This window comes from Bufo gargarizans, chromosome 4, assembly GCF_014858855.1.
Source record: "Bufo gargarizans isolate SCDJY-AF-19 chromosome 4, ASM1485885v1, whole genome shotgun sequence".
In the NCBI taxonomy this organism is placed as follows: Eukaryota; Metazoa; Chordata; class Amphibia; order Anura; family Bufonidae; genus Bufo; species Bufo gargarizans.
In genome coordinates this window covers 347,923,385-347,942,430 of record NC_058083.1, presented here as the reverse complement: position 1 = coordinate 347,942,430, position 19,046 = coordinate 347,923,385, and the positions used below count along the sequence as shown (strand labels likewise).

Here is a 19,046-nt window from a genome sequence, read left to right as displayed (position 1 = left end):
CAATAGTAGGCAAATTAATGGAAACCCTATTAAAGGATAGGATTATGGAACATCTAAAATCCCATGGATTGCAAGATGAAAAACAGCATGGGTTTACTTCAGGGAGATCATGTCAAACAAATCTTATAGATTTTTTTGACTGGGTGACTAAAATAATAGACGGTGGAGGTGCAGTAGACATCGCATATCTAGATTTTAGTAAGGCTTTTGACACTGTCCCACATAGAAGACTTATCAATAAACTGCAGTCATTGAGCATGGACTCCCATATTGTTGAGTGGATTAGGCAGTGGCTGAGTGACAGACAACAGAGGGTTGTAGTCAATGGAGAACATTCAAAACAAGGTCATGTTACCAGTGGGATTCCACAGGGATCTGTACTGGGACCAATTTTGTTTAATATCTTCATAAGTGATATTGCAAAAGGCCTCGATGGTAAGGTTTGTCTTTTTGCTGATGACACAAAGATATGTAACAGGGTTGATGTTCCTGGAGGGAAACGCCAAATGGAAAAGGATTTAGGAAAACTAGAAGAATGGTCAGAACTCTGGCAACTGAAATTTAATGTGGATACGTGCAAGATAATGCACCTGGGGCGTAAAAACCCAAGGGCAGAATATAGAATATTTGACACAGTCCTGACCTCAGTATCTGAGGAAAGGGATTTAGGAGTAATTATTTCAGAAGACTTAAAGGTGGGAAGACAATGTAATAGAGCAGCACGAAATGCCAGCAGAATGCTTGGATGTATAGGGAGAGGTATAAGCAGTAGAAAGAGTGAAGTGCTTATGCCGCTGTACAGATCACTGGTGAGACCTCACTTGGAGTATTGTGCGCAGTACTGGAGGCCATATCTCCAGAAGGATATAGATACTCTAGAGAGAGTTCAGAGAAGAGCTACTAAACTGGTCCATGGATTGCAGGATAAAACTTACCAGGAAAGGTTAAAAGACCTTAATATGTATAGCTTGGAAGAAAGAAGAGACCGAGGGGATATGATAGAAACTTTTAAATACATAAAGGGAATCAACTCGGTAAAGGAGGAGAGCATATTTAAAAGAAGAAAAACTACCACAAGAGGACACAGTTTTAAATTAGAGGGGCAAAGGTTTAAAAGTAATATAAGGAAGTATTACTTTACTGAGAGAGTAGTGGATGCATGGAATAGCCTTCCTGCAGAAGTGGTAGCGGCAAATACAGTGAAGGAGTTTAAGCATGCATGGGATAGGCATAAGGCTATCCTTCATATAAGATAGGGCCAGGGACTATTCATAGGATTCAGATATATTGGGCAGACTAGATGGGCCAAATGGTTCTTATCTGCCGACACATTCTATGTTTCTATGTTTCATGCAGGTTGTGCTCAGGTGGAGAACGTTTATGCCTCGCTTCAGGCTCTGATTGCACAGCGTGCAAACCACTCGTGTCTTGTCGTCGGCACATTGTCTGAAAAACTGCCATGCCAGGGAACCTCTTAGAGCTGGCTTTGGTGTGCTTGGTCCCTTGCTGCGGTGGGCAACAGCAGGCGTGCTGTCTAGAGGACAGCCGCTCCGCTTTTGCACCCTGCTCCCTCTTCTGCTGTGCTGGTGGCTCTGTGCGACCACCGCCTCTTCCTCCGAACTACATAGGTCACTCGCATGACCTTGATACCATGTGGGGTCGAGGACCTCATCGTCCTCCACATCATCTTCTACCCAGTCTTCACCCATGCCCTTCTTGTCGGTCTGCACACTTTGGAAAGCCCCCAGCAGTTGGCACCTGTGTTTTGTAATCATCCGAGACATGCTGTGATGGTCCTCCCATGTACTCATCTTGAAAGATAAGTGGTTGGGCATCGGTGCACTCAATCTCTTGTAGCTGGCACAGATCGACCACATCTTCTCCCTGCAACAGGAGCTCCACCAGCAGCACCACAACCTAGGCCACATGCCTTATTTGATGCTCTAATACCAGAATAGAACGACAGTATGTACAGGGTGTATCTCACATGCACTGATCCAGACTAGGCCTCAATTATGGCTGTATTTCTAGCTTAAAGGGGTTGTCCCACTTTGCTAATTCATCCTGAGCTGGAGTCACTCTGCTGGATACTTCCTGCTTTTGTGCAGATAAGGCTGGGCGGGCTTAGGCAGCTAGAGTGAAGGACGGCCACGCCTCCTTATGACATCACACTGAGAGCTGATTCCTACGTGCTCGTTCATGTGAAAAGTATGACTCACCAGTCTGGCTGGCACCAGGAAGTGTCTGTGAAGCTCATCTCTCCTGCTGTGGACTCATCAATCCGTGGAGCAATGGTCAGTGATTTTATAGACTACCATTTAGATGACCTGAATACTAACTACACATAAAAGTTTTCATATCTATTCCAAAGCCTATCTGTGCAGCAGAAACTGTAATTTACTGCAGCCCAAATGCATGTCTGCTAGTATCCATATGATTAGTTTTTTTGTCTCCTATAAAAAAAAAAAAACACTGAACAGCACAGATGCAGATTTGTTACCATTAGAGCTGTACTACATTAGAGTAATAACGTGCATATTCAACTCAGCCACATATCAGTGTATTACCCTATCTCTCCACCATTCTTTATATGCCATATATTGATAATCCCCACCTCACCAATCACTAAGAATGTACCAGCGCATACCTAGCTCTGCTACATATGCATTTTATGTCAGTCCTACACTTGTAATATCTCTCCACCATTCTTTATATGACATATATTGATAATCCCCACCTCACCAATCACTGAGCATTTACCAGCGCATACCTAGCTCTGCTACATATGCATTTTATGTCAGTCCTACACCTGTAATATCTCTCCAACATTCTTTATATGACATATATTGATAATCCCCACCTCACCAATCACTGAGCATGTACCAGCGCATACCTAGCTCTGCTACATAACCATTTTATGTCAGTCCTACACCTGTAATATCTCTCCAACATTCTTTATATGACATATATTGATAATCCCCACCTCACCAATCACTGAGCATGTACCAGCGCATACCTAGCTCTGCTACATAACCATTTTATGTCAGTCCTACACCTGTAATATCTCTCCAACATTCTTTATATGACATATATTGATAATCCCCACCTCACCAATCACTAAGAATGTACCAGCGCATACCTAGCTCTGCTACATAACCATTTTATGTCAGTCCTACACTTGTAATATCTCTCCACCATTCTTTATATGACATATATTGATAATCCCCACCTCACCAATCACTGCGCAGGTACCAGCGCATACCTAGCTCTGCTACATAACATTCATAAAACTTAGAAATATATCAGTGTATTCACCTCTCCCCCCCCCCATGTCATCTGGATTTGTACTTATCTTTACCTGTCCTATCTTGCTAATCCTCTCCCCCTCTAACACTGTGGATGCTTGCGACACATGAATATCTCTGCTACATTACACTGTTCCCCTCCCCCTATGTCATCTAAATTTGGAGTTTTCTTTATCTGTCCTATCTTGTTAATCCCCTCCCCCTCTATCACTGTGGATGCTTGACACATGATTAGCTCTGCTACATCTGTATATTCCTCAACTTTACACCAATATTTTTTTTTGAGATGTGCCTAATTCTCATTATATTTTTACAGGCTGCTAGAAAAGAGATATTTTTAGAGGATTCCCAATTGGATTCGTCTCTGCTAGATGTATCCATGTCTTCTCTACAGGTAAATACATGTCTGTTACAGAATGAACAAAAGTGAATAACGTAAAGGAGATATACATTTGTATTTCTAAAATGTGATTTAGGTCTGATACACACACCCGTATGTGCAGGTGTCAAGTCGTGTTAAAAATAAGTGTGTGAACTCACCAAAGTGCCCACGTGTGACGTAAAAGCACACAGCGTTCGAAAAAGGGCAGGGGAGGCCGGCTGGAGCTAAAAAGTATCCTATATTTTCCCATATAAGATGCACCGGCCCATAAGATGCGCCTATGTTTTAGAAGGGGGACAATAATAAAAAAAAAAAATCTTTATACCTCGGATCAGATCCACAATGTTAATCAGAACTCAGCTAACTGTCCCTATAAGTTTCCAAATGTTACTAAAACCCCAATACTACCTTAGATAAGACCCGAATATGACTGATGCCCAATCACACTTCAGATAATAGCACCATGCCTCTCATCAGCCCCCCCGCGCCTCTCATTAGTCCCCCTCTGTGCCTCATATCGGCCATCCCCGCGCCTCTCATCAGCCCCCCCAGCTCCTCATGAGCCCATAAGATCTGCAAAAAAAAAAAAATATGTCCTCTCCTGCTCCTGAACGAAGACGATCCTATTCTCATGCAGTCGGCTGTGATCAGCGTGAACTCATAGATCAACTCACTCCTGTGCGCAGCCCTGCACAGCAGAGCTGCGAGGACCAGGAAGCGATGAGTACAAAGTCTTCACCACTTCCTGGTCCTTTTGCCCTGAATGGTAACGGCGTTCCTGACATGCAAAAAGTGCTATTATTTATTTATTTTATTAGGCCGTGGAAAGAATAGTTTGTAAATGTTTTGTTTTGTTTTTTATGTATTTTTGAAAATTTTTTTTTTTTTTAGATATCTGAGTTAGAAGAAAGTATGGATGATTTGGAGACTAGTTTTGTTAATCGTCAGAAAGCGGATGATGAGGTATGCATTACAAAGCATCTTTTGGAAAGCTACTAAACTTGTCAGTGTTGATAGTCTACTGTCCTTTACGACTTACCAATATTCCTTATACTTTTATATAATTTTCTTTCATATAAAAAGGAACTGCAAGAATTACTGAGCAGAATGAAAAAAAAAACAAAGGATTTACATCCAGGCCCAGATTATTGCTTTCAAAATGACCCTATATGGGCTCCAGGTGAAGAACGTCCAGGACCTGAACCAGACCCAGAAAAACGGCTGAATAATGTGACGTGGTGTAAATGTCATAATTGTACAGCCATGAAATCGGTGACAGAATCAATTTGTTGCTTGGAGTTGGAGGTTTTGGAGCATTTCCTGCCTAAAAGCGTCACATGTGTTACCCAAAACACAGAATTTAGTTTGCGATGTCTCGATCAAGAAACTTTGGTGACAGCAATGATTACGCAAACAATCAATTATGGAAGAAGTATTGATTATAGAAAACCAAAGTATGTACAGTTATAACATATATTACTCTTTGCTTTTAGGGCTATTCTACTTTCAGACAATGTGGGCATATCACTAGTATATGCCACCATTGTCTGATAGGCGTGGTTCCAACGGCTTAGACTCAAAGCTATATTGAGAACGTGACCCCGTAAGTGAATGAACGGGGGTACCGCGATTGTGCGGCACGCCTTTTTTTTCCTTTTTGGCCTCTGACAATAGCAGAGCGCTTACGCGACTATTTTCGGAGGCCACAAAGAAAAGAATGGAGGGCGGCTGCGCATGCACGCGACGTCGTCCATTACTTATGGGCCCACGTTTGCAATATATTTATGTGTTGCAGACGTGGTACCCGACCCTATCAGACAATGTTGGCCCCCGTTTTGTTAAAATAGAATACCCCTTTATCATATTAGTATATTTTCTTCTTGGTAACCAAAATTCACAGTGTAAGGGAATATGATGTTTCTAATAGTATGCAATATAGCTAAAAGCATAATGTATCACCTAATTTAATTATTTATTTTTTATTTTAAGCTGTCTTAGACTAACAGCATATCGGCAGTTTACTACCTGGATCTATGGATTTCTTGGAAAACATGTACGGATACCTATTCCCTCTTGTGTAACAAGAAGAATAAGGGAGACATTTCCAGACCCAGAAGGAAGATATACTTGTTTCCGATACTATCAGGATGTTCCCCTTGCTTCAGCAGATTTTGATTTGAATTTTTAAAAGTTAGCATAAACCATGTTGTATTTATTTTATTTTATATAGTTCTTTGTTAAAACATTATGCTACTGATTTGTTGTTGTAATTGTTATATTTTCTAATATTTCTAATAATTTATTTCTAAATAAATAATTTATAAATTAGTTTTTGATATGTGATATAATTATTTTGTTTATTCAATATGTTTTTTTTTTTATGCAGAAAAACACTCCAAACTCATTCTTCTAGAACGGATTACTCCTGATTCAGACTGCATTTGAATAGACAAATTTTATATAAATTTTTTTGAATATTGAACAACATTCATGTAACACACTTGCATTCATGACATTTAAAAAAATTGAAACAAAAAACATTTTTATTTGAAATTATTTATTTAGAAAGGAAAAACATTATATTTTAAACAAACTCAAATTTTAAAATAATGGAAACATTTTTTAAACAATAATTCAACATTGTAAGTTATGAATTTTTTATTTGCGGAACAAATGTCTACGAATCAAATCCTCTTTCGGCGGCCTTTCAATTGGAGCTATATTTTTGGGCAAACCAAGCATGGCTGATTGCCATGTTGTATCTGTTTTTCCTTCCACAAAGTCCAAAATTCGAGAGAGTATAGGCTTTAGAAATTCATTGGATCTTGGTTCATAGAGTATTTTTACGACCCATGCTTTTCATGCCTTGCTGTACTCAAATCTATATCTTTTTGTTGCCTCCTCACCATCCGTGTCAGCAAATTCTTTCAAAACAGCCTGAACTCTGCCCACATTAGAATTATGGTCAAAAAATGCTAGCGTGGTTCTAGCAACCATTGCATCAAAATAGAAATGTACCCTTTTAGGTCTATACTTTAGCACACTTGAATGGAAAACTTCTAATTCACCTGTGTGGCAAAAAAAAGAAAGATGTTCTAGGTCTTTTAGTAGTGCCTTATTTATAAGTATATTTTTCAGTTTTTCATATGCTGCAGAGTCATCTGAGAGCCACTTTGTATCCTGTAGACCTGTTTCATGATGGCACCTGTAGTAGTTTTCATCTGATTCCCATTCATGGATGTTTAGTACATGTTGTAATAATGATTTCCATCTTATCAACAGTTCTGCTGGGTCTCCGTCACAATTTCTTGCGCACCACCAAAGATGATTTTTTATTGAAGCTATCCATGGTGCAATTGTGGCACAATCTCTGTTTTTTGATGCAGCTAGCAGCTTCTGTCCAACAGACTTTGGAAGGTGCCATACATCAAATTGATGTATGATCCGGGGATATTCTTCTCGTATCAGTTTTCTTATGCCCACATGCCTATCCGTTGCCACTATTCGCACGTTGACATTGCTATCAATAACACGGTCTATAGTTTCTTTAAAGGCTGTCTTCTCCAGGCTTACAGAATTGGCTGGTGGAATTATTTGTTGAACACTAAAGTCAATAATTTTACCGAGTTCTGTATCCATCAGTGTATAAATGCAATATTTTGCCGAAAATCCTGGGCTGTCCGATTGACCATCCCCTGCCAAGCATACTGGTATACTTCCCAGTGTGGATATTATGTTTTTCCGTTCGTCTTGCCATTCTTCGCTTATCATTGGAAAAACAAATTTGGGCTGGTATCTGTAATGTGTTGTTTTGGATATAATAGGCACGTTCATCAGCTGAAAGAAATTTTTTACTTTGTTGAAATGGCTACCACTAAGGACTATAGCACTAGATAATATAAGGTTTCCAGCAGGAATTCGATTGACTCTTGGCTGACTGGTCCACAGTTGTTGTATGTGTCCTCTTACACATTTAACATCAAGGTTTATCGATGTTCCTTTCTCTCTGATCTTTATATGGGTTATTATAGAACCACAGGTTTTTCTATACTGACACGGTATCAGTGAGACCAAACTTTCAATACAACTTTGAAACACAATATATTTTTTCTCTAATACTGGATGTTTTTTTTCACAAGTTAAAATTTCCATTAGATCAGTATCAGTAGTAATTTCCTCAAGTGGTTCTACCTCATCATCAAAGTCATCAATATAGGCAGATAAATCTTCATCCTCTTCTCCTTCTGACTCCGAATCTTCACCCAAAGAAAACTGTGGGTCCTCTTCTGCTTCTTGGGCAATATCCTGTTCTTTTACAAGCTGAATTTTATTACAAAGTCTGGTAATCGGTTTTTTTAGAGGAGACAAAGTAGGGATTTCAAATCTCCTTGAACTTTTTCCAGCACACAATGGTGTCGATGATAAAATACCTGGAGATTTGTCTATGGATTCAGGGATGGATTCTATATTGCTACTGTCTGATCGGTTTGACTTTTCAATGATGTCCTCATTTTCGGAAGTTTCATTTTCCTCCAAGTCCGGTTTTTCAATAACCTTTGTCTTAGTTTTTTCTTGTAATTTTTTTTGTTTTCTATTACTCTTTAAAGAGACGGGTTCCTTTTGAAATTTGATCGTGTCAAACAATAAACGGCACTGTGTTCCTCGTTGCCTTCGACTTATTTTTTTAGTTTGTATACCGATATTGGCTTTTTTCACCAAACTTGTATCCAAAACAAATGTCTTATGATATTTGGACCAATACAAATCTGTATTGGTAGATTTGTCCTGTTTTGTGGGTTGACTGGGAGGAGCAATTTGTAGATCCATATCACTTACAGTAGCTGACAACGGAAGATTCAATTGTATAGTGCTTCCCACCAAATTCATTTTGCTGGCAAATGTAATGTTATCAGTAGATGTTCCAGCATCTGAACTAACTAGAATTGGAGGCATATTAGATACCTTTCTTTTCTTAGGCCTCCTTTTCTCAGATGGCATATTCTGTAAGATGGGCACTGTTAAAGATTCATCTTGAGTATCCGAAATATTTGCAGAAGGTGTAGATGATCGTGAGACTGAACTCGTGAATGATTCAGAGCTAGACTGGCCTTCTTCTACAGTCCCTGCATGTGTGTGAGAAGAATCTTGGGTACTGTCAGTTATTGGTGGGAAAATGGTAGGAATCGCGTTTCGACGTAATCTTTTCTGTAAAACACCTTCTTCGTAAGCATAAAAATCAAAGTGTTTAGAGCACAATCGGTAATTGTCATGTATTTTTTTCGACTCAAATATTTTTTCGACCCATTCTTCAATATTGGGGAAATGATCCGGTGCCTGTTCAATCCATTTACGGATAATCCCGCGATCTTTTGGAAAAACATGCATTATTATATTTTTCCCTTTGTCACTCCGGGTGTTTGTACAACCCTTTATTATACATGAAGGCATGGTTTTTCTTTTTTTGAAATTATCTATAATGTGAAAAAAAAATAAAAAAAATTAAAATTTTGTGTAATTTCATATACAATTAAATAACATATGATTATATCATTTTAAAATAATGAAGGCATATTGATATCATTACTACCCACATGAAAATGGATGGCCTTACTACAGCCTTAAAATTCCATGCTATTATACACAAAAAAAAATTGAAGCTGCAACAGATCGTACACCCATAACGAACATTGGTCAAATCATAAAAAAGATTAGTTTTTTTTTATATTTTTCTTTGTGGCTGAGTGGTAGTACGGGAGCCAACCACACGGAATCACTCCTTAGTGCTTCTATAAGGTTATGTTACATGGTTCTGTTGAGCATCTTTGTTTTTTATGAAGTATTGAAAATAATTGTTATACATCCGTGAGGTATAATGGGCACTCAACAAAGCAAATGCTTTTTCAAATGAACCATTGAGGATCACAATACAAGCAAGGAGCGCTGAGGTTCATGAGAAAATGGTGTTACCAAAATAATAATCCTTTACCTTTCAAAGCAGGCAACCGTAAGAATTCTTTGTTCAACCGATGTCTGTTAGTTGATTGGTTTCAAGAAAGAACTTGATGACACCCGTGAAACTAATTTGAAATCACTGCAATCACTGTTATGTGGTACTGTATCAGATAAATACAATAAATGTTAAATGATATTTACCAAACAATTTTCATTGTACTAACACACAGCATACAATACATAAAATTCTCAGAATACAATTGAATAGTCCACAATGTCTATTTTATTGTCTAAATTTTTCCCCATTAGCCGTCCATAATATACAGTGGAACACTGAGTCCCGACATCCCATACAGTTGTCCTGTGAGTCCCTACATCCCATACACTGGTCCCCTTTGTCCATCCATATTATACAGTGTTCCCCTGTGTCCCTATATTCTATATAGATGTCAAAATTACTGTCCCCTGTGCCACACCTATTGTAGTTGTTAGCACCCCTGTGTCCCAGAATTAGGTAAATGTGTCCCCTTTGTTCCACACAATAGTGTTGTCTTTCATTGCACCTACAATTCAATTCATCATACACTGTGTGTCAGTAAATTATGTAAATGTGTCCTATTTGTGTCCAAAAAATAGTGTGGGCTTTCATTTCCCAAACAATACAGTTTCTAATCCACTCTGTGTCTGTATATTAGGTAAATGTGCTCCCTTTGTATCAATAAAACCAAAGTGCGTTATTCAATGACCCTTATACTAATATTGTAATAAATTCATATAGTGGCCACCAGTGAGCATTAATTTTATATAGTTGCCCCCAGTCTGCATAAAATTCATATAGTTGCCCCCAGTGTCCATTCATATAATATAGTTGCCCACAGTGTCCATGCATATAATATAGTTGCCCACAGTCTGCATAAAATTCATATAGTTGCCCCCAGTGTCCATAGATATAATATAGTTGCCCCCAGTCTGCATAAAATTCATATAGTTGCCCCCAGTGTCCATTCATATAATATAGTTGCCCCCAGTGTCCATACATATAATATAGTTGCCCCCAGTCTGCATAAAACTCATATAGTTGCCCCCAGTGTCCGTAGATATAATATAGTTGCCCCCAGTGTCCATAGATATAATATAGTTGCCCCCAGTCTGCATAAAATTCATACAGTTGCCCCCAATGTCCATATATATAATATAGTTGTCCCCAGTCTGCATAAAATTCATACAGTTGCCCCCAGTGTCCATACATATAATATAGTTGCCCCCAGTGTCCATATATATAATATAGTTGCCCCCAGTGTCCATAGATATAATATAGTTGCCCCCAGTCTGCATAAAATTCATATAGTTGCCCCCAGTGTCCATATATATAATATAGTTGCCCCCAGTCTGCATAAAATTCATACAGTTGCCCCCAGTGTCCATACATATAATATAGTTGCCCCCAGTGTCCATAGATATAATATAGTTGCCCCCAGTCTGCATAAAATTCATACAGTTGCCCCCAGTGTCCATAGATATAATATAGTTGCCCCCAGTCTGCATAAAATTCATATAGTTGCCCCCAGTGTCCATTCATATAATACAGTTGCCCCCAGTGTCCATAGATATAATATAGTTGCCCCCAGTCTGCAGAAAATTCATATAGTTGCCCCCAGTGTCCATTCATATAATATAGTTGCCCCCAGTGTCCATAGATATAATATAGTTGCCCCCAGTCTGCATAAAATTCATACAGTTGCCCCCAGTGTCCATAGATATAATATAGTTGCCCCCAGTCTGCATAAAATTCATACAGTTGCCCCCATTGTCCATACATATAATATAGTTGCCCCCAGTGTCCATAGATATAATATAGTTGCCCCCAGTCTGCATAAAATTCATACAGTTGCCCCCAGTGTCCATAGATATAATATAGTTGCCCCCCAGTCTGCATAAAATTCATACAGTTGCCCCCAATGTCCATATATATAATATAGTTGCCCCCAGTCTGCATAAAATTCATACAGTTGCCCCCAGTGTCCATAGATATAATATAGTTGCCCCCAGTCTGCATAAAATTCATACAGTTGCCCCCAGTGTCCATAGATATAATATAGTTGCCCCCAGTCTGCATAAAATTCATACAGTTGCCCCCAGTGTCCATAGATATAATATAGTTGCCCCCAGTCTGCATAAAATTCATACAGTTGCCCCCATTGTCCATACATATAATATAGTTGCCCCCAGTGTCCATAGATATAATATAGTTGCCCCCAGTCTGCATAAAATTCATACAGTTGCCCCCAGTGTCCATAGATATAATATAGTTGCCCCCAGTCTGCATAAAATTCATACAGTTGCCCCCAGTGTCCATAGATATAATATAGTTGCCCCCAGTCTGCATAAAATTCATACAGTTGCCCCCATTGTCCATACATATAATATAGTTGCCCCCAGTGTCCATATATATAATATAGTTGCCCCCAGTCTGCATAAAATTCATACAGTTGCCCCCAGTGTCCATAGATATAATATAGTTGCCCCCAGTCTGCATAAAATTCATACAGTTGCCCCCAGTGTCCATAGATATAATATAGTTGCCCCCAGTCTGCATAAAATTCATACAGTTGCCCCCATTGTCCATACATATAATATAGTTGCCCCCAGTGTCCATAGATATAATATAGTTGCCCCCAGTCTGCATAAAATTCATACAGTTGCCCCCATTGTCCATACATATAATATAGTTGCCCCCAATGTCCATAGATATAATATAGTTGCCCCCAGTCTGCATAAAATTCATACAGTTGCCCCCAGTGTCCATAGATATAATATAGTTGCCCCCAGTCTGCATAAAATTCATACAGTTGCCCCCAGTGTCCATAGATATAATATAGTTGCCCCCAGTCTGCATAAAATTCATACAGTTGCCCCCATTGTCCATACATATAATATAGTTGCCCCCAGTGTCCATATATATAATATAGTTGCCCCCAGTCTGCATAAAATTCATACAGTTGCCCCCAGTGTCCATAGATATAATATAGTTGCCCCCAGTCTGCATAAAATTCATACAGTTGCCCCCAGTGTCCATAGATATAATATAGTTGCCCCCAGTCTGCATAAAATTCATACAGTTGCCCCCAGTGTCCATAGATATAATATAGTTGCCCCCAGTCTGCATAAAATTCATACAGTTGCCCCCATTGTCCATACATATAATATAGTTGCCCCCAGTGTCCATATATATAATATAGTTGCCCCCAGTCTGCATAAAATTCATACAGTTGCCCCCAGTGTCCATAGATATAATATAGTTGCCCCCAGTCTGCATAAAATTCATACAGTTGCCCCCAGTGTCCATAGATATAATATAGTTGCCCCCAGTCTGCATAAAATTCATACAGTTGCCCCCATTGTCCATACATATAATATAGTTGCCCCCAGTGTCCATAGATATAATATAGTTGCCCCCAGTCTGCATAAAATTCATACAGTTGCCCCCAGTGTCCATAGATATAATATAGTTGCCCCCAGTCTGCATAAAATTCATATAGTTGCCCCCAGTGTCCATTCATATAATATAGTTGCCCCCAGTGTCCATAGATATAATATAGTTGCCCCCAGTCTGCATAAAATTCATACAGTTGCCCCCAGTGTCCATATATATAATATAGTTGCCCCCAGTCTGCATAAAATTCATACAGTTGCCCCCAGTGTCCATATATATAATATAGTTGCCCCCAGTCTGCATAAAATTCATACAGTTGCCCCCAATGTCCATATATATAATATAGTTGCCCCCAGTTTGCATATATATAATATAGTTGCCCCCAGTTTGCATAAATATAATATAGTTGCCCCCAGTGTACATAAAAATGCCCCCATGGACTTTCCTATGAAACCCCTTTATTGCAGAATTATCAATTATCGTTGGTCGATTAGTGGGTCAGCAGATATTATACTTACAGTATCCCGTTCCTCCGACGTCCGTCTGCTCACTCCGCTGACTCGCCCGAACTGTTGTGACGCCCGCGCATGCGCAGCTTTATCCAAGACGCGGCGGATATACTGCGCATGCGCGGTCGTGCGCGTTCATGTAGTGGAGAGGGCGGACGATAAATTTACTACTGTATGTAGTGCGCAGGCGCGGCAAAAGGATGCGGCCGGCGAAAAGCGGCCGTATCCAGGGGAGATCCTAGTAAACAAAGGATAGTTATATAAGCTGTTTTAGGGTGAAGGAAAGTTTTTTTTTAAACACATATATAGGAAGAAATGTTCACTGGGGGACAATAAATTAGTATAAACCGATTTAATGAAGTGGGACAACCCCTTTAAATTGCATACTGACTAATCCAGATGTTGCATATTGCCCAAAAAGTGTGTTCTTTTACTAACAGAATATGAAAGCTGTATATAACTTTTGAATTTCACACGTCCAGATGCCGCTAGGGATGTAAAATAGTGTATTTTGCACAAAAAGGGTGTTTTTCTTTGTGTCTTTATTCTTCCTGAATAAAAAATAACTAAAATCTAATGCACCAAGACATCAGTGAAATTAGCATGGCAAAAATGGATGTTCATACACTTACAGTAACCAAATGACATACAATTCACCTCAATAGATTATAATCCATCCAGTTCTTTCACTAGTATTCTTATTTCTTCCCATTTTCTATTTTCAAACCCAACAACCCCTCCCCATAATCGCATGGAACCTTAACTTGTCGCTTGGTCATTCCCCAGCAATATCATTTGCCACTTGAATGCAACCCAAAAACTCCTTTCTCATGTAGGTCGTCCCAAAATGTACTCCACAGGATGGAACTAAGGTAGTCTCTCTAATCCGTCGCTAAATTCCCCAAAGCCCCCCTCAATTGTTCCTCCAAGTACTATTTAGTATCCTGGAAAGGTTTCATCAATTCTGAACACTCCTCCAGAGTCAAGACACAATCTATAAACTGCCTCCACTTTTGAAAGAAAGCCTTGGTATTCCTTTCCTTATTTTTTTCTGTATCTAATCTATCCATGTAAAGGATGTACTTCATCGTACCTATGGCTTCCTGCAATGTAGGAATGGTGGGGTATATCCAATGTCTGAGTATAGTTTTCTTCACCGCTAATAATAAGACATGGACCCCCTTCACCGATGTAGACTGCGTAATCTCCCCTTTTTTGTCAAAAGGTATATAGTGAAATATGCAGTGCAACGGTGTTAAGTGCATTGCCACATCCCATATCTGTTTTACATATCCAATGGTCCCATGGTCCCCTCCCATAATGGCTTAAAAAAAAAGGGTGTTTTAAAAAGCCAGAAAATTATGGCTGTATTTCTTGCTTAAATTGTACACTGACTAATCCAGATGTTGCATATTGCCAAAAAAGTGTGTTTTTTTTACTAACAGAATATGAAAGCTGTATATAACGTTTGAATTTCACACGTCCAGATGCAGCTAGGGATGTAAAATAGTGTATTTTGCACAAAAAGGGTGTTTTAAAAAAAAAAATGAAAATTACGCCTGTATTTCTAACTTAAATTGAACACTGTCTAATCCTGCAAATGCACCAGATGTACAGTACGGACCAAAAGTTTGGACACACCTTCTTATTCAAAGAGTTTTCTTTATTTTCACGACTAGGAAAATTGTAGATTCACACTGAAGGCATCAAAACTATGAATTAACACATGTGGAATTATATACATAACAAAAAAGTGTGAAACAACTGAAAATATATCATATTCTAGGTTCTTCAAAGTAGCCACCTTTTGCTTTGATTACTGCTTTGCACACTCTTGGCATTCTCTTGATGAGCTTCAAGAGGTAGTCACCTGAAATGGTCTTCCAACAGTCTTGAAGGAGTTCCCAGAGATGCTTAGAACTTGTTGGCCCTTTTGCCTTCACTCTGCGGACCAGCTCACCCCAAACCATCTCGATTGGGTTCAGGTCCGGTGGCTGGGGAGGCCAGGTCATCTGGCACAGCACCCCATCACTCTCCTTCATGGTCAAATAGCCCTTACACAGCCTGGAGGTGTGTTTGGGGTCATTGTCCTGTTGAAAAATAAATGATGTTCCAACTAAATGCAAACCGGATGGAATAGCATGCCGCTGCAAAATGCTGTGGTAGCCATGCTGGTTCAGTGTGCCTTCAATTTTGAATAAATTCCCAACAGTGTCACCAGCAAAGCACCCAAACACCATCACAGCTCCTCCTCCATGATTCACGGTGGGAACAGGCATGTAGAGTCCATCCGTTCACCTTTTCTGCATCGCACAAAGACACAGTGGTTGGAAGCAAATATCTCAAATTTGGACTCATCAGACCAAAGCTCATATTTCCACTGGTCTAATGTCCATTCCTTGTGTTCTTTAGCCCAAACAAGTCTCTTCTTCTTGTTCCTGTCCTTAGCAGTTGTTTCCTAGCAAATATTCTACCATGAAGGCCTGATTCACACAGTCTCCTCTTAACAGTTGTTCTAGAGATGTGTCTGCTGCTAGAACTCTGTGTGGCATTGACCTGGTCTCTGGGGCGGTCCGCATGTGAGCCAGTTTCTTTGTAGCGCTTGATGGTTTTTGTGACTGCACTTGGGGACACTTTCAAAGTTTTCCCAATTTTTCAGACTGACTGACCTTCATTTCTTAAAGTAATGATGGCCACTCGTTTTTCTTTACTTAGCTGCTTTTTCTTGCCATAATACAAATTCTAAAAGTCTATTCAGTAGGACTATCAGCTGTGTATCCACCTGACTTCTCTAAATGCAACTGATGGCCCCAACCCCATTTATAAGGCAAGAAATCCCACTTATTAAACCTGACAGGGCACACCTGGATGGATTGGATTTCAATGTCACAAAAGCTCAGATGCAGTGCTGGTGCACAGAGCTTGCATAAAAAGGCCGACGCCCACCTAACTAACAGATGGATAAAAGTTGTTTTTTCGGTCACTGGGCTCAGGGCAGGGTAAAAAGATTGTGCCCTGCACCCACATAACTAAATGTATGTCAATCACTGAGTTAGATTCACGCTCTAAACAAAGATTATCTCCTATTCTCTCCCTGAAATCACCAGCAGCATCCTCTCCCTACACTAGTAACAGCAGAGATATAATTGCATATTCAGACCTTATAAATAAGTGCGGAATTGGAAATAGAGATCTGAGCTTCTTTTATTTACAACTGAAACAAACCGATAGCTAATATACAGTGGGATGCGAAAGTTTGGGCAACCTTGTTAATCTTCATGATTTTTCTGTATAAATCGGTTATGATAAAAATGTCAGTTAAATATATCATATAGGAGACACACACAGTGATATTTGAGAAGTGAAATGAAGTTTATTGGATTTACAGAAAGTGTGCTATAATTGTTTAAACAAAATTAGGCAGGTGCATAAATTTGGGCACCACAAAAAAGAAATGAAATCAATATTTCGTAGATCCAACTTTTGCAGAAATTACAGCCTCTAAACGCTACCTGTAGGTTCCAATGAGAGTCTGGATTCTGGTTGAAGGTATTTTGGACCATTCCTCTTTACAAAACATCTTTAGTTCATTCAGGTTTGATGGCTTCTGAGCATGGACAGCTCTCTTTAAGTCACACCGCAGATTTTAAATTATATTCAGGTCTGGGGACTGAGATGGCCATTCCAGAACGTTGTACTTGTTCCTCTGCATACATGTCTTAGTGGATTTTGAGCAGTGTTTAGGGTCGTTGTCTTGTTGAAAGATCCAGCCCCGGCGCAGCTTCAGCTTTGTCACCGATTCCTGGACATTGGTCTCCAGAATCTGCTGATACTGAGTGGAATCCATGTGTTCCTCAACTTTGACAAGATTCCCAGTCCCTGCACTGGCCACACAGCCCCACAGCATGATGGAACCACCACCATATTTTACTGTAGGTAGCAGGTGTTTTTCTTGGACTGCTGTGTTCTTTTTCCTCCATGCATAACGCCCCTTGTTATGGCCAAATAACTCAATTTAGTTTTCATCAGTCCACAGCACCTTATTCCAAAATGAAGCTGGCTTGTCCAAATGTGCTTTAGCCCACCTCAAGTGGCACTTTTTGTGCTGTGGGCGGAGAAAAGGCTTCCTCTGCATCACTCTCGCATACAGCATCTCCTTGTGTAAAGTGCGCCGAATGGTTGAACGATGCACAGTGACTCCATCTGCAGCAAGATGATGTTGTAGGTCTTTGATGCTGGTCTGTGGGTTGACTCTGACTGTTCTCACCATTCGTCGCTTCTGTCTATCCGAGATTTTTCTTGGTCTGCCACCTCGAGCCTTAACTTGAACTGAGCCTGTGGTCTTCCATTTCCTCAATATGTTCCTAACTGTGGAAACAGACAGCTGAAATCTCTGAGACAGCATTCTGTATCCTTCTCCTAAACCATGATGGTGAACAATCTTTGTCTTCAGGTCATTTGAGAGTTGTTTTGAGACCGTTATGTTGCTACTCTTCAGAGAAAATTAAAAGAGGATGGAAACTTACAATTGACCCCCTTAAATACTTTCTCATAATTGGATTCACCTGTGTATGTAGGTGGGGTCACTGAGCTTACCAAGCCTCCTATATCATATATTTACCTGACATTTTTTATCGTAACAACCAACGATTTATACAGGAAAATCATGACGATTAACAAGGTTGCCCAAACTTTCGCATCCCACTGTATCTAAATCAACAGCGGGTAAGAAACTGGTGTCTAGGATATATGAATGTCTGTTACATCAGAAGACAGAAAAAAGAGCAGTTAATTGTCTAATGTATAAATGGCAAGAAGTTTTTAATTCTCAACAGATAGAGTTTTGGGAGAGGGTGATACAGGCAACAAATTGGGTTTCACATTTCTTCTCCCATAGGGTTACCCAATTCAACATATTATATCGATTATACTATTCCCCTAAAATCTTGTTGAAATTTTATAAATCCAAACAATTTAGCTGCAAAAAATGTGGGCAGATAGTAGTGGATGATGTCCATAAACTCTGTGGGTAAGATGTCAATCACACATAGACCACTCCAGGAGATAGCGACCTGGTGGTTCCCATGCAGTGAAGTCCAGATCCCTCTACAGGGGTTAAAGGGTTAAAACCAGGGGACTGCCAGGAAAATATCTTTAGGCTCCCAAAATTAAATTTGTTGTTTAACACCGTAGTTCTACACCCACAGATTCAGCAAAACTGTGTGACAAAACACCAAACTTTTGATGTAGAGTTTGAAAAGGTTTAATATCCCTGTGTATAAATATGTTTCCTCGGTCATCAATATCAAATTGGTGGGGGTTTAAACACAACAATAGATGTAGATAAAAGCAGAAGGCTACATCCACTGGGTAGAGGCCATGCAGGAGTACTGCAGCTAAACACCCATTGAACTGATTTAAAGTTTTTTTCTGCCAGATTCTGCTTCTGCAAGTACATTGGAGGC

The 19,046-nt window shown here is 39.6% G+C and overlaps 1 protein-coding gene across 1 annotated transcript; it reads left to right on the top strand.

Moving 5' to 3' along the window:
• Positions 1-2,210: 2,210 nt before the first annotated feature.
• Positions 2,211-5,908, top strand: LOC122935429 (P2X purinoceptor 7-like). Its single transcript, XM_044291195.1, has 5 exons — positions 2,211-2,294; positions 3,622-3,699; positions 4,579-4,650; positions 4,771-5,141; positions 5,677-5,908. Exons 1-5 carry the CDS (start codon positions 2,211-2,213, stop codon positions 5,873-5,875), a joined length of 804 nt encoding a protein of 267 aa, XP_044147130.1. The 3' UTR covers positions 5,876-5,908.
• Positions 5,909-19,046: the final 13,138 nt, after the last annotated feature.

Excerpts from the sequence above, each read along its gene's own strand:
- LOC122935429 (XM_044291195.1), top strand. The coding sequence starts at position 2,211 with ATGACTCACCAGTCTGGCTGGCACCAGGAAGTGTCTGTGAAGCTCATC. Across the intron at positions 2,295-3,621 it reads CATCAATCCGTGGAGCAATG|GCTGCTAGAAAAGAGATATT; the intron begins GTCAGTGATTTT and ends ATATTTTTACAG. Across the intron at positions 3,700-4,578 it reads TATCCATGTCTTCTCTACAG|ATATCTGAGTTAGAAGAAAG; the intron begins GTAAATACATGT and ends TTTTTTTTTTAG.